The sequence below is a fragment of the Phyllostomus hastatus genome, unplaced genomic scaffold (genome assembly GCF_019186645.2).
Source record: "Phyllostomus hastatus isolate PE091 unplaced genomic scaffold, TTU_PhHast_1.1 phas_contig_57, whole genome shotgun sequence".
In the NCBI taxonomy this organism is placed as follows: Eukaryota; Metazoa; Chordata; class Mammalia; order Chiroptera; family Phyllostomidae; genus Phyllostomus; species Phyllostomus hastatus.
Window position 1 is genome coordinate 460,766 of NW_025333912.1, and position 16,536 is coordinate 477,301.

Here is a 16,536-nt window from a genome sequence, read left to right on the forward strand (position 1 = left end):
CTATCCAGTTATCATATGAGACTACCAGTGCTGCTCATTTGTCCTCCCCTTGGTTCAGTTTCTACTTTCCGCATTTAGCTCTCACTAGTTTTGTTTCATTCATTCTCACTTGTACATACAGAACCAAGAATATAATCTATACTTTATCAGTACTTACATGCTAATACTCTGTCTTAACATTATAAGGCATTAAATATATATTTACCAGTTTATACTGGACCTAACATTTTCTTCAAAGTTTTTATTTATTGAGAGAGAAATGCTGACTTTGTTGTTGTTGTTCCACTTATTGATGCACTCATGGGTTGCATTGCCCTAACCAGGGTTCAAACCCACAACCTCCACACATCAGGAAAATTCTCTGAGCTACCTTGCCAGGGCTGGAACTATCTTTTTCTATTTTTTACACTTTCCTCTTTTGAGTATCATGATGAACTCCTGGCTTTGTTATAATTCACTATAATTATTTGTTAATATTGATATTCAAAAAGTCCTAATTTGGCCAGTGGGAATCCCTTGAGCTGGTTTCAAAAAAACAAAACAAAAAATAACCTGCCGTGGATATTCTTGAAAGTATTCTTGCTATCAGGCAGCAACAAGGCATTCCAGATCCATCCTGATTTTTTCCTTTCTTATGGCATGGCTGCATTGCTATCCAAGGAATCCTGTTCTCTTCCAGTGGAGACTAGTATTAGAGATCAAAATCTGGTGTTAGGGATGTACATGAGAATTGGTGATAGGCACACCCACTATTGCTGCTGCTACTGTTAGGCCATTTCTTGGTGAGAGCCAAACATACGTTATCACTTAAGGTTACTAAATTCACAATGATTATCTTCTTTATTTTTAAAAGGCTTTTATTTAATTAGGTTTAGAGAGAGGGGAAGGAGACAGAAACATTGTTGTGCTAGAAACAGTTGCCTCTCACATGCCCCTGCCCCCTCCCCCAACCGGGAACCTAGCCCAAAACCCAGACTTGTGCCCTAACTGAGAATCGAACCAATGACCTTTTGTTTCACAGGCTGGTGCTCAATCCACAGTCACACCAGCCAGGGTCACAATGATTATTTTCAATTTGACGGTGGATTTACTCCATTTTTCTTACAGCATTCAATTTCATTAACCACTTACTCCAACACAGCCTGCCCTTTATAGTTAATCCAGTTTGACAATCACCAGATTGGAACTGCAGCTGCCCGTGAGAACCAGGACGATGCCCCTAGTCATGGGCTCCAAATTTTGCTTTTCAGTTTGAGACTCTCTAAGACCTGAGCCTAGCTGGGGCTCCTGGGTTGCAGTAGCAACATTCCATGTTCTCTTCTCCTGAATATTCAATGACACGACTTTTTGGTGACATTCTATTTTTCTTGTTATTCCCTTACTTTCCCGGCAGACTGAGCATTTTTAAAAGTTCATCTCCATGTTTAGGGCTAAGTATTGGACTATTAGATCAGTGTTTTCATCCCCTTGCTCAGACTTTTCTCCAGACTCACACATGTTCTCTTAACACACTCCTGGCAAATGCTGACTTGAAAGGTTGTCTGTGGGTCTGTACTGTTACAAGTAAATCCTGCTTGCTTTCAGTAAGGCAACTATAGCCTGCCAACATTTTTCCATCCAACATCTCATTTGGGCCCTGACATATTTTATGCAGTTTCCCAAGGGATTTCCATTAACCTAGGCATATTTCCTCAGAGATCTACCGTTCCTGCTTCCTCATCTACAGTCACTGGCATCTTTAATCTTGACCAAAGAGTTTGAAAGACCATCTTGATTCTTGCTTCTGCCTGCCCCCATCCATTATGCTTGAATGGCACACCACGCTCCTTTCCACTTTAGTACACCCTGCCCTCCTGTGTATACCTCCATAGCTTATCTGTTGTGCTGAGGCATTGGAGTAATAACCCATCACAAACAAGTTGCCCCTTTATGACCAAAACCCCAATAAATACAATGTTTCCACAGGATTCAGAGCTGTTACCTTTACATTTTTCCCCACATTACTGCCCTGGCCAGCTAGCTCAGTTGGTTAAGAGTGTCCTCCCAATACACAAAGGCTGTGGGTTCAATCCCCAGTCAGAGCACATACAAGAAATCAACCAACAAATATATAACTAAGTGGACCAGATCCGGTAGGGTGACGGTTGTTTGGAGCCTTGGTCCCTGCACCAAAAGGTCGTGGGTTCAATTCCTGGTCAGGGCACGCATGAGAAGCAACTGATTGGATGTTTCTTTCTCCCCCTTCCTCTCTAAACATATCCTATGGTGAGGATTAAAAAAAAAAAGTTAAAAATAAGTGGACCAAATCAGTGTGTATCACTCTCTCTAAAAATTTACTCCCATTATCACCAATGTAATTCAGGGTGCAGGAAAGAGAACACTACAGGCAGAACAATGTGTTAACACTTGTGCCAAGCCCGATCCCCTCCTCTTCAACTAGCTTTCATTTCTCCTATCTTCTAGTTCATGGAAAGGCTAACACAATTAACTTTAAACAAATTTTATTACACAAAGCTCACATAATTGGATTATTTCTCTACTTTGTACACAATTATTCTTACTCTCCACAGAAAGGCTGCTTAACTTCTCATCAGGTGATGGCAAGCACTAAAATCCTGATTTTAACAGAATAGTAGTAAAAATACCTCAGTGATTTAAGTTGAAAGCAGTACATTGGTACATGGCTCTTGCACTTAGTTATCAGGAATGTACAAATGTATTTTATTCAAAAATACAAAATAAATTATCTGTAGGCATGGACAATGACAGCAGTAAACCATTGTATGTTGTCAACTGAAACCAGTAACAGATGGTCATAGTGATTTTCTTAAACATCAGCCAGCCTTTTCTCCCGTCATTTCCTTCAACTGACTTCTCTGAAGTTAGAGGTGAGGAGCCCTGCCTGGAGCTTCCTCTCACAGTTCTCAGTACTAATGGTAAAGCACTATTCCGGGACTAGAACATGCCACCTCCCATACCGCCTCCCATTCCGCCCATGCCGCCCATGCCAGGGTCTTTCTCTTCTTTTGGAATTTCTGTGACTACAACTTCTGCTGTTGTTAACAGAGAGGCCACTCCAGCAGCATCCAATAAAGCAGTTCTTACAACCTAGAAAAAAAGTTGCATCAAGTATTACTTTTTATTTAGTAAAATGTAGACTTACTGAAGAGCTATTTAAAGAATTGTAGAAAGCAGTCAATTATTTACCTTAGTTGGATCAATGATTCCTTTTTCTACCATATTCACGAAATCTCCAAGCATAGCATCATAACCAACTTCTGAGGAACTCTGCATAATTTTCTCAACTATCAACGATCCCTCAACACCTGCATTCTTAGCAATGGTCATTGCAGGAATTCTGAGTGCTTTTTTAATAATTTCTATACCTACAAAGAAAACAAAATTTAGCCACTTCATTTTAGTTTCTTTCTTTTTATAAATATTACAACAAAATTCTCCTTGTGAGTACTGCCATAGGAAAACTCCAGCTGGAAAATACCACAGGCCCAATCATTTCCCCTGAAAGTTAGGAAGCATCTTCCACCTCTCATTGATCTCAGTGCTTTGTACTTTCATTATTCTGGGAATCACTTTGTGATTTGTATTCCATTTAGTGGGAAACAATATTATTTTAACAGAAAGACTAAAACCAGGCCACAAACTAATTTTAAGTAACTTTTTACCAATTTTTTGATCTTCATTAGCTGGAGTTAACGAGTCCAAGGGTGGAATGCACCGAAGCAGGGCACAACCCCCTCCCAGAACAATGCCTTCCTCAACAGCAGCTCGTGTAGCATTGAGGGCATCTGTTACTCTGTCTTTCTTTTCATTCACTTCAACATCACTTGTCCCACCAACCTAGAGATGAAAAAAATTCGTTAGAATGGCTTCTCCAATTTGAAATGCTGACAGCCGAGAGTCATTAGCATCTAGTTTCCTTAAAATTTTATGTAATAATTATCTCCGTGGGGAAGTTAATTCCCTGAACAATAAAACCCAGAAAGTCAATAATGAATCTTACCTTCAGCACAGCTACCCCATCTGAGAGTTTTGCTAGACGTTCATTTAGTTTTTCCTTTTCATATTCACTAGTTGTGACATCCAACTGCTCAATGATTTCTTGAATACGTTTTTCAATTTGAGCCTTGTCACCTTTTCCTTTCAGGAGCATGGCATCGTCTTTGGTCACAATGACCTCACCAACTTTTCCTAAGTCATGAGCCTGAACATCTTCAAGATTAAGAGTTAATCCTTCTTCTCCAAACACCTACAAAACATTTTTTAAAAGATTAGCAAATTTCAGTTATTTTTTTTCATTACACCAGGTTTATTAATAATACATCATGCAGGTGTTTTGATGCAAGAAACATCTGGTAATACTGTTATTTCTTTGAAACGTGAAAGTTCAAGACCATTGAATATTGTATTTCCTACTTCTTACTTAAATCTCAATTAGTAATTAGTTTTATTTGAGAAAAGTATAAACTCAGAAAATTCATCCAAGGTCACACTTTTGGTGGAACCAGGGCTAAATCCTAAGCCTAAATTCTTAAGTCCGGGGACAATTATAATAGCATAATTGGTAAAAATAATTTCAAAAAAATTTACCCATTAAAAAGACAAACCACCTCTTAAGTCCTATGTCCTTTTACTGTATTCTTAAAAATAGTAAGACCACCCACAGCAAGGTAGAAAAGGAACTGTAGCATTACTTAATCCAACCTTCACCTCCCAGACATTCAAGAGAAACAGACATTAAATAAACAGCCCAGGTGGTAGTATCTGATTGTAAAAAATGTGAATTCTACATATTAATTTCAGACCTGGAAGTAGAAACAACATTCAGTAAACTAGTTATCACATTTATGTTACTTACTGCACCCCCAGTAGCAATAGCCATGTCTTTAAGCTGGTTCTTTCTATTGTCACCAAAACCTGGAGCTTTGACTGCTACAACTTGAAGACCAACTTTTAGCCTGTAAAGAACAGGAATTAACAATGTTTAAATTAAAAAACAATGGCAACTATTTCAGATTATGAAAACTCAGAATCACTACTAATTATTACTTTTGGGGGTCATCTAAAAAGCACTTACCCCATGGGGTCCATTTAGTATTAAGTTGCTATTAACTCTCAGCAAGCAGTATTCTTAATTTAGTTCCTTTATAAAAGTCATAACATTGATAAAGCAATTTAAACAGGTAATGAATACTTGGAATATACCAAAAAATGTCCACTTGAGACCAGATTGTGAAACAAAAGAAATACACAAACTTCTAGACAGCTGGTCTAGTTTATTTAAAAAGCCAAATAAAAATCAGAGAGATAAGCTCTAATGCCATGTCAAGTAAATCAGACATCCAACTTTTCAGCTACCAATAAAATGGCTCAATGAAAACTCTGTAGGCCTATTTTTTTTTATTATTTTGGCTTCAAATCCCACAATTTCTAAGGCTTTTTTTATAATCCAAAAAGCAAATCCAAACTAACAAATATTGCAGGAAAGTAAACTTAGAGATTTTGGATCAGGTCAAGGTATGCAATCTCTTAACGCACACATAGATACTTTATTTTAGCATTTCCATTTAATCAAATTGCAAGATCTTATTTCTGATATACCTCAATTCTAATGTTAGGAAGAATATATATTTCAATAATATCCTAAGATTTTGCTTACAGCATTAATGTTACCTGTCTTAAAATCAAAAGCAATGCACTGACTTACAGATTTTAAAGCATTAATGTTACCTGTCTTAAAGTCAAAAGCAATGCACTGACTTACAGATTTTAAAAATTAAGTGAATAGACCTCGCTTTATTTTAGGTTGAGCCTCAAATTTGTTTCAAATTGTTAACTAATTAAAATTTCCTGATTTATGATTATAAATTATAATGTATGATTATGTAAAGTACTGATTGCTGAATGTACTTAGATCCAAAGTTTTCAGTATGGTAGTTGCTCACTTGTCTCTTCCCATGCAAAATTATAACTGTAAAAATATTTTTCCAGAAAAATCTCAAAATATAAAAACAAAACTCAGTCATTTATACCTTCAAACCAACTGTAAACACTTACAATAAAAAATAGATACCAAATACAAAAGTAAGTTATGTTATGAGAAAGCTGCACAAAATATTAAGGACTTTGCCTTAATATTCAAAAAGACAAAGTCATCACAACTGGACTAAGGGTTCATGAAGTACACCTATATTATACACAACTGCAGATACACACACAAGTGGGTGGAGGTACACAGTGGAGATTTCTATCAACACAAATTATTGACCTACAAATGTAAACCAAACACCACTGCCTATTACCTATTCAAAACAAGTGTACTTAGAGCTTCTCCATCAACATCTTCAGCAATTATGACCAAGGGCTTACGGTGAGCATTGGCAATTTCAAGAGCAGGTACAATGGACTGAACACTAGAAATTTTCTTTTCACTCAGTAGGACATAGGCATCTTGGAATTCACATTTCTGACCTGCAAAAACAAAGAACATTTCAAAGCAACTTTAGAACATTAATATTCTGAAAATGATTGAAATTTATGTAACTGGAAAAATTATAAACCAAAGTTCCAGTACATTTTTAAAGCCACTAATAAATTCATGGTTTTCTTAATTTCTCATATACATTTTAACCTTTGGCACATAGGAATTTAGATTTTCAGAGATACAATGCTGACTAATGCCAACATTTCAACACACAGCAAATAAAATATTTAAATTTAATTTTTTATTTACATTTTCCTTTTTTTAACTGAATTTATTGGGGCTACATTGATTAAGAAAATTATATAGGCTTAAGGAATACAATTCTACAATACTTCATCTGTATATTATTGTATTGTGGTCACCTCAGGTCATGTCTCTTTCCATCACCTTTTATTCCCCCTTTACCCTCTCCTACTGCCGCCCATATCATGACAGCAAACTTGCTCTTTCAGTGCATGGTTACTGACTCGCTCTTACCTTTTGCTGTATTAATAAAGTATGGAGAAATATAACCTCGATCAAACTTCATGCCTTCAATAATTTCTAATTCATCGTTCAGTGTTTTCCCATCCTAAGGGGGATGGGGATGAAAGAATTATTTGTGTGGATTTCATTAAGGAAACACAAAAACTGTAACTGAAGACCAGACTAATAAATCAACCCCACTTGTCTTGTCTTAAAGACAGGGATCCAGATAGGTGTATATACATGCCCCAGGGCATCCAACTTCTTCAATAACTCCAAGAATGCATATTTGAATTAATTTTTACAGCCAGAAGACAATACCATTTAAGTTAGGATGGAATTATTCCCAACAGCGAAGGCTAATTCACACAGAACATACTTCAATACTCTCTATATAGGTGCTAGTATGACACATCATGGAATAAAATAGAATATACTTTTTGAAATGTATAGATCAAATTTCTTTTATTTGGAAAACTTAGCTTTGATCATCAGACATCTCATTTCAAGCTATCATGAAAAACACACTTACCTTTACTGTGATGACGCCCTTTCTTCCAACCTTTTTCATTGCATCAGAAATTATGTTGCCAATTTCTTTGTCTCCATTTGCAGAAATTGTAGCAACCTGAAATAATCAAGTTACCTTTCCAAATTAAAAAGGTTAAGACTAGTGTCCTCAATCAACTCCCCTTTCTCTTCCTAGTAACTTCCAAATTGACACATTCATGGTTGGTGGGGCAAAGGTATAGGGAAGAGGACTCTATGGCATTGTACTCCTAATGACATACTGGTTCTATTTTCAATTCATTATTGTACTACGTTATTTTCAAAACACATGAAACAAACATGCAATTATTTTTAAAAAAACAACAGTAAGTTAAAAAGACTGAGCCCCATTATTTTGTTTTCCCTTGGCAAATATTACAACTACACAAAGGCTAAAGAAAATTCTGCATACACCCAAATGAGTTTTATTCAGTGTCAAAATAAAATGGCAGCCTACTAAGACTCATATCATAATCACCGAATCACTTTGAAATGTTATAGCAAGCATTTAGTGAGAAAAATGCTTCCAGTGTTGGTGGTTGAATAATACTGTTAATTCTGACAAAGGTGTATGATTTCCATGGAATGAAATGTTATTAAATTTTTTAACATTACCATAATATATTATGAAAAATTCCCTACCTGAGCTATTTCTTCAGGGGTCGTCACAGGTTTGGACTGTTTCTTAAGTTCAGAAATTACAGCATCAACAGCTAACATCACACCTGGGTCAAGAATAAATGTCACTGACTACATGTCATGTATAACTTTTGATTTATATAAATGTTTTCATGCCTTAGCCTATACTTTTTCTGTGCCAGCACTTTTCCAAATCACATGGAGTTGGATGGCATGCATCGAAACAGGAATTTTACTAAAGTCCCATAATGCCAAAGTATTTTTACAATTGAACTAAAAAACCATTGAGGTGTACAATTGCACAATTCAACTCTTTCTCTGTCAGTTATTCCCAATCCAACCATGTTGCATGTTTCCAATAGGGCAACCCAACATTTCTCCCCTCAACTGAATGACACAAAAAAGGACCAAAATAGGTTACAGTCCCTTATTCTCAAGAAGAAGCATGATTCTCAAGGATAAGGAATTTCTTGCAACTATACCCCTACAGGTTTTAATTATCCAGTATTTCCTCATTTAATATTTAATTATGGCCCTGGCTGTGTGGCTTAGTGGATTGAGGGCCAGCTAGCAAACCAAAAGGTCACTGGTTCAACTTCCAGTCAGGACACATGCCTGGGTTGTGGGCCAGGTCCCCAGTAAGGGGAACTCGAGGGGCAACCACACAATGATGTTTCTCTCCCTTCCCCTCCTTAAAAATAAATAAAATCTTAAAAAAAAAAAAAGTAAGTATGAACCTACAACATAATTTTAACAGTTGATAACATCACAATATGGATTTATGAGAACCCCATTTTGTTCAATTGAGACTACTGCTAGCTCTTTCCTTCTCTAAGCATTGCCTGAAGAAAAAACTTCAACGCAAGGCGTGTAACAACAATGACCTTCTTTGAGATGTAATCTGTTTTCTTTTTTAATTTTTAGGTTTTCTTTAAAGTTTTTATTTTTATTTTCAAAGAAAGGGGAAAGAAAGGGGAAAGAAAGAAGAAAGAAACACCAATGTGTGGTTGCCTCTTGCATGCCCTGTACTGGGGACCGGGCCTGCAACCCAGGCATGTGCCCTGACTGGGAATCAAACCAGCAGTGCTTTGGTTCACTGGCCAGCACTCAATCCACTGAGCCACACTAGCCATGGCTGGGAAGTAATCTTAATAACCTGAATAAATAATTATTAGTAATTTACAGTAGAACTGCTTTTAATGCAACACATTTCTATGTTTGGACCTCAAACATCAAGCTAGACAAAATGAAATATCAGTATATCTGGGATGCCAATTCTGACAAAACTAGTAGCATCATCCTTTATGGAGGGTCTCCTAGTTCAGCCAATAAGACCCTAGAGGTATGTGGTAATTTCATTTTCAAGGTACAAAAACCAAGTTTTAGCACACAGGTAATAAATGACAATGATGTGTATTGCCATCAAGGTCATGCTGGGGAGCAAATCTTTAAATTGTGGTATAGCTTCCCAAAACAAGCAATAATAAACAAAACTGAGGCCAATAACATTGTATGTGCTGGTAAGAGGTAAGGAAAAAACTGCTTTGTGGAATCTAACAAACAAACTGAATAAGGAAAATGGGGACAGTCTCATAGATGGAGAGCAGGATGACAGCTAGTGGGGAGGGGTGAGGGGGTGGAAGGATTGAGCAAAAGGAAAAAGGACTCATGGATATGGACAACTGTGGTGGTTGCTAGGGGGAGGGGGCATAAGGGGACTACATGTTAATAGAAAAAATATAATAAAGATTAAAATCTAATAGTGATAAGGAAAAAAAAATTTGCTTAAAAAAATCCCGTGACAACCTGGGTGACTTAGTTACTTACCAAAGTAAAACATCAAAACTGTGTAATCTCTCTCTGCTCCACAAGTTTACTATTCCCAAGATACACAGTACATGTCCTATCTCCCAATAAAACTACTGGCTGTCAGGGCAGTGGGGGAGGTTTAAGAAGTGGAAGGGGGTGTGACAAAGACACAAGGGTCAGACCAACGACAGATGTGTCTCAGTCACATTTTCCTTGTTACTACCTAATACAGTGCCCGCCACGTAGCCAGGCATTCAATCACTACTTGGTGAAGGAATACTCAGCGTGAGAATTTTTAGGGAGGAGGAGAAATAAGAATCAATTTTCTAATATAAACAATGTGGTATCAACAAAGAGACATTCCTACCTCTCCTGATCTCCACTGGATTAGCACCTTTACTAATCTTCTCAAAACCCTCCTTGGCAATAGCACGTGCCAGCACAGTAGCAGTGGTGGTGCCATCACCAGCTTCTTCATTTGTATTATTGGCAACATCTTGAACAAGTTTGGCGCCAATATTTTTATATTTGTCTTTTAAGTCAATGGACTTTGCAACAGTCACACCATCTTTTGTTACTTTGGGACTTCCCCAGCTCTGTTCAATTATCACTGTTCTTCCCTGTAATTGAAGAGAAAAATATGTTACAGAATCACACACCTAAAGTACTATTTAGTGTAAAACAGAACAATGTTTCTAAGGCAATTACTTGAAAGCCTCGAGATTACCAGATCTGCAGCATTAATCTCAAGGACAAGTTCATCAATGTTCTTAGTTTATAGACAAAATCACCTCTTTCTTGGCAACTGCGTAACTCTGGATAAGGTATTAAGGAACATAAAAAGCCTAGAGACTAAAAGATGTTGCAAAATGAGAACACATGTAAAACAATACCAATTTTGTAGATTATTATGAAATCCTTCACATAATTTATACTTAAGTTTTGCCAAGTGCCTGCTATCTTTGAAAGTAATGTGAAAACTTACTTTTAAACTTGGTGTAAAAATTAGTTACTAAAATACTAACTGCAGGCAAGCACAGTGCACTCTTGCACTCTTCCAGATTGTTCAACATTAAATCTCAGACATGGTGCACAGCACTGCAGCTTTTGGTTTGAACCAAAGCTCTGCTTGGGAGGCATGCCAGTATCCTATTTACACAGTTTGCATCTCTTTGATATTTGAATTGTTTCTAACTTAAAATGAAGTATCATCACTTTACTGTGCACAACCTTCAATTCAAAGGCCTCTTCAATTTATTACCACTCACTCACCAATTTCTTCATGTTAAATGAGACAAAATTTTAAATGCACTTTGGAACAGAAACATCAGCAGGAAAACATTAGGTAAAACTAGCACCCACAATAACATAATTGAGATATTATAGGAGATAAGAACATTCTTCCCTCTATGCTAGGTGCCAACTACCGGGAAACAATCCAAAATTTAACAAAAGCAGGCAAGCAAGATGAACTCTACCTTGAGGTTAAGACTCCATCTTGAGCTATATGGTACTAGCAGTGTATTATGTCACACATTGTACAAAATAGTTTCGCAATCTGGCAAAAGCATTTTAAGTTTTAAGACTATTATACATATGTAAGCAGAAGAAAAAAAGATTAACCAATAATGTGGAATTTATATGTAGATTGGGTTCTTTCAAAAATAGTGTGACTATCTGCCATCAACAAAATACTATTCCTTAATTAACATTACTATAAATTACAAAAGTAATACTGATACCTTTGGCCCCATAGTAACAGCTACAGCATCGGCTAAAAGGTCTACACCTTGAAGCATTAAGGCTCGGGCATCTGCACCAAATTTTACATCTTTGGCATAAGCCCGAGTGAGATGAGGAGCCAGTGCCCTGGACACCGGCCTAATTTGTCGAAGGACTTTGTGTAATCGAAGCATTTCTGGGGAGAGAAAGAAACAAGGAAATCATCAGTACGTCAATACTAGCATTACCTGATATGTCTTATAACACACACATGACACCTATGCAGCAGGACGAACCTTAGATGCAGAAGCGAGCTGGGTTGAATTCTGCCAGCCACTACACCTGGGCCACGTATGCGCCACAGGCACCCACAGCTTCAGAACACCAGGTACTAGCGCAAGTTTGAAGAAAAGGGCCGCCTGCACGCCCGACCTAGAGCACCAGCACAAAGCACACCCGTTTTCTTCCCCGTGGTCATCTACTCCTGCGGCTAAACAAGTTAATCTTTCACTGCTAAAATGGCCTTCAGCGCCCACACACTCCAAATGTGCCCCTGAGAAACCCAGTCTGCAGGATATGGGCAGGCTCTAAGCCCGATGACTAGGAAAGTGAAATATTCCTGACAGTGCAAAAACCTGCTTAGTAAGACATGTTTCTAGAGCGGCCACATAGGCCGCGATGCAGGTGGCTGCGGCCCGGCCCACTCCGCGCGGCCCCACGTGTCTTTCCATCCGGACGCCCCGAACAAGGTCAAGGGTGGAGGTACGTATCCCGCCGAGTCCCCGGAGCCAAAGTGGTTCCCACGCGGATGCAACCACCCTCCGCAAAGCCCTGCAGTTAGCCAGGAGTGGGCTGCCTCGGAAGGCCCACGTGAATACACTCGTGGATTCGTGAATCCCCCGATTCCACACAAACTCCCATGCAAGCCTTCCCTCCCACGCCCTGCCCCGGCGAGCGATTCACGCCGCACGTGATGGGCACCCGCATGGACCCGCGAGGCCTGGGCAAGCGGGTCCGGGCCTGCGGCGCTGGAGGGAAACCCACGGTCTCTGCAGCCAGCCCACTCCGGTACTAGGGCGGCGGGGAAGGACGGCTCCGGGTCCAAGGAACCTGGGAGGGGCGGCGCGGGGCGGCAGCATACCTGCGGGGCAGCGGCCGGGTGTGCGAGTGGCTAGGCAGGCCGTCGGCGGCGAGTGAGAGACCGAGGGCAAGGAGCACAAGGCAATGAGCTAGAGTCCCCTCCCTCCAGTGCTCCCCCCCCGCCCCGCGGCAACGTGTGCGCTGGCACCTCCCACCCCCTTCCCGGCGGCCCGGGCCCGGCAATCTGCACGCGCCAGGGGCCAGCCCCGCCTTTCCCTACCCGCGCCGGGCCCGTACAGGGGCCTCAGCCTTCTCCCGCGAGCTTAGGCTAGTTCCCGGGCTGCGCTCGGTTCTAGAACTTTCCGGAAAGAGCCGCTCTCTCGTAGGTCAAGGGTCAAGTTACGTCATTTCCGGAAGGGGGCGAAGGGATACTACTTTAACCTGGGCAGGAGTCCTAGAAAAGCCTAGAAAGAGCGCCTCTATTCTTCCGCCTCCCGGTCGTACCGTCAGGGGGCTGTGCAGAGCTCTTCGGACGAATCGTGGTGCGCGCCGCTGCAGCCGCCCTCTCTCGCGGGGTAGGGCGAGTAGTGGGGCCAAGTGCGCCTGCGCGCTGAGCGGGTTTTTTTCGCAAGTTCACGTGTCCCGGGAGCCCGACTGCTGGTCTCTCCTTGCGGCCGCGGAGCGAGAGCAGAGTACGAACTGCGGCGGCCCGAGCCATGGTAAGTCCCTCGTGGACTGGGGGTCGGTTTGAGGCATACGGAGAGCCTGGACAGTTCTCGTGGGGAGTAATGGGAGAGGTAGAGATCACTCGGGGACGCACACCTTCCAAAAATCTGGAGAGGCCAGAACCCCCCGACCTTTTCTTAAGGGCTCTTTGCACGCGCGTTTGCGGCGGGCGTGTGGCGTAGGGGGCGGGAACCTGGACGCACGCGCTGCTGCGGACCCGCTTTCCCCTGCAGGTCTTAATAGGTGTGTAATTTTATAAAGAAAGCATGGACTTGGGCGGAGAAATTGACTTAAGTATTTGCTGAAAATATCCTGGAAAAACCTAACGAAGGAAAATATTTGACCTTGGAATAAATTGAGGTTGCCAGTACAGCTCTTCCAGCTGGCTGACCAGAGAAGCACAAACGACCCCTAACATACGTAGGGAGTGGGAGATTAACTTGAAATACAAAGCATTGCATTCAAGTGGTTTTCCTAAATGAGTAATTTGAGTTGGGGCGTTATCTCTGAAACCACATGTGCTGTTTTACATGTAACGTTTACAATGACATTGTCTTTGTAGAAAATAATCACATACTGTTTTTTGTTTCAATCAAACATTTCTCTCCCTACAGGCAGGACAGGCATTTAGAAAGTTTCTGCCCCTCTTTGACCGTGTACTGGTTGAAAGGTGTGCTGCAGAAACTGTAACCAAAGGAGGCATTATGCTTCCAGAAAAATCTCAAGGAAAAGTATTGCAAGCAACTGTAGTAGCTGTTGGATCGGGCTCCAAAGGAAAGGTAAATGGGAGCTAAAATGAAATTACTTCTTATGTTGGAGGGGAAAAAAAGAAATACTTGGTGGTTATTGAAAGCAGCCTTTTAAGTAGCTTGTATTTCCAGATCATTCCCTAGTTTAACCACGTGTGATCTGGCTCTTTAAAGGAAACGATTGTAAAATGAAATTGCACATCTTATATGAAGGGGAGTTTGAGAATATTAAACCGAATTTGGTACCTTAGTATGACCAGTGTTTTCTGCAAATTCTGAATTTATCTTTTAAGATTCTGTTTGTTTATTATTATTTTTTTGAGATATGGGGTGGGAGGAGGAAAGAGAAAGAAACATCTCTGTGTGAGAGAAACAGTGGTTGTGTGTGTGTCCCACCCAGGAAGCACCTGAGCCACACTGGTTCAGGGCTCAAATTTTGAGTTTTTGATAAAAAAAAAATTATGCTTTAAGATAATTAAGAATGGGTCTAATCTTTAACACTGAAATTGCCCTAATCCATTGACCACGCTTACCTTACTTTGCATACCTCTGAAGGGAACAGGTTGAGCTATCCTTCCAGGTCTTCTTCAGTTAACAGGTTAGACCTCAGAGCTCTCAAGTGTCAGCCAGAATACATAGTAAATGCCTTTGGAGTCAAGTGTGTTCATTGCATTGTTGCATTAGCCTCTGAGAAAGAAAGTTCTAGCAGGGAGCCAGGAACAGGAAGCCTTTAGGAAATGGGCCCTGTGCTTCAGTCTGTCTCTCCAAATGTGTGTTTCAGGAAAGGAGATTGAATCAGAAACAAAGTAATTTTCAAATTCAGGAATTCTTAAATTTTTTGTGTGCTGAAGTTAAACATAACCATGTATACATGGTTTTAAAAACTGGCTTATTTTACACAGTCCATAGATTAGGTTAATATTTAACCATTAAAAACTAGCTTAAGTTAGCTTTCCCTGTATAACTTCTTGAACTTTTCCACTGAAATCAGATTTTAGTTTAAGTTACTATGTGGGCATTATTTCAAAATGTTAACTAACTCTCTGGTGATATCTTAGAGTGAAGAACTACAGTTGTATTTTTATATCACTTGGCTGCCTAGTCGTCTTTTAACAACTGATTTGATTAACAAAAGTGAGGTGTGACTATTTGGTGAGCTACAGGTCTTTCCTAACAAATATCCTTATATTCTTAAGGGTGGAGAGATCCAACCAGTTAGTGTGAAAGTTGGAGATAAAGTTCTTCTTCCAGAATATGGAGGAACCAAAGTAGTTCTAGATGACAAGGTATGTAAATTTAGTAAGTTTTTAAAACTTAATTTTGCAGAGTTAAATGTTTGCTGTTTTTTTTTTTTTTTTGTTAACCAGTGGTTTTTCTATTTGCAGGATTATTTCTTATTTAGAGATGGTGACATTCTCGGAAAGTATGTAGACTGAAATAAGTCACTATTGAGATGGCATCATGTGACGCAGCCCATTCCTTTGAAGTACTGAAATCTTTCATCATGTAAATAATTTCTGTGTCTCTTTTATAATAAACGAATGATATCCAAAGTAATGACATCCAGTGTCTTTTAAAATTTAGTTTCACTGTACTGATATGAACATTTCCAAATAAAGATATATAAACAAATGGTCAATTTTTGTTTAGTGATTTTAAGATAGTTTTAGAGTTCTCTATATTTTTTTCTTTAAGTAACTTACAGAGAATTGTGGGAGACAGGGCTTTCAATTTCCACATTGAACTTAGTTTTGCTACATAGATAATTAATGCTGATATGAAGCCATATATTTACACTTAAAATTTTGAGATCCAAAAGAATAGAGTCTGTCTACATAAGAAACATCCAAATTTGTGGTAAGAGTTAATGCTCCCCAGAACAGCAGTTGTTTTTTTTATGTATTTGAGGTTAAGGAGGGAACTAAGGAAGATTACACAGAGGTGGGAAAAAGCAAGGTGGGGATTGGGTGGTTGTCTTTAGAAGGATGAGTTTGAAAAGGGGCATTACATGCACAGAAACAATGAATAGGTCTTGCTTAAAGCAAGGGTAAGCCTTTTTCTTATTACTGTATTTTGTGTAATGTGCTTCCATGTATAATGTGCACCCATGTTTTTTTGTGTTCATTATACACATACCCATGGTATGTAATCATTATACTGATGTAAAATGCTTATCTTTATTTTTCCCTCAAAAATTTAGGTGGAAAAATGCTCATTTTACAGCAAAATACAGTATATGTTTGGGGTGGGATGACCCACCATGATCTGCCCAATTAAGACTTCAGGATCACATCA

At 39.5% G+C, this 16,536-nt stretch overlaps 1 protein-coding gene across 3 annotated transcripts; it reads right to left on the reverse strand.

The window, feature by feature from the left end:
- Positions 1 to 2,484: 2,484 nt before the first annotated feature.
- Positions 2,485 to 13,172, reverse strand: HSPD1 (heat shock protein family D (Hsp60) member 1). 3 transcript variants are annotated; one of them, XM_045847688.1, is made up of 13 exons: positions 12,828 to 12,941; positions 11,983 to 12,118; positions 11,707 to 11,882; positions 10,332 to 10,584; positions 8,159 to 8,241; positions 7,500 to 7,595; positions 6,980 to 7,073; positions 6,321 to 6,489; positions 4,877 to 4,976; positions 4,022 to 4,267; positions 3,684 to 3,858; positions 3,208 to 3,386; positions 2,485 to 3,108 (listed from the first exon to the last, which is right to left on the reverse strand). In XM_045847688.1, exons 3-13 carry the CDS (start codon positions 11,878 to 11,880, stop codon positions 2,956 to 2,958), a joined length of 1,722 nt encoding a protein of 573 aa, XP_045703644.1. In that variant the 5' UTR covers positions 11,881 to 11,882; positions 11,983 to 12,118; positions 12,828 to 12,941; the 3' UTR covers positions 2,485 to 2,955. The 3 variants fall into 3 exon arrangements, with proteins under 3 accessions (XP_045703644.1, XP_045703645.1, XP_045703643.1); XM_045847689.1 differs by lacking the exons at positions 11,983 to 12,118; positions 12,828 to 12,941 and adding an exon at positions 13,047 to 13,172; XM_045847687.1 differs by lacking the exon at positions 11,983 to 12,118 and having other exon boundaries at positions 12,828 to 12,976.
- Between the last annotated feature and the right edge of the window lie 3,364 nt (positions 13,173 to 16,536).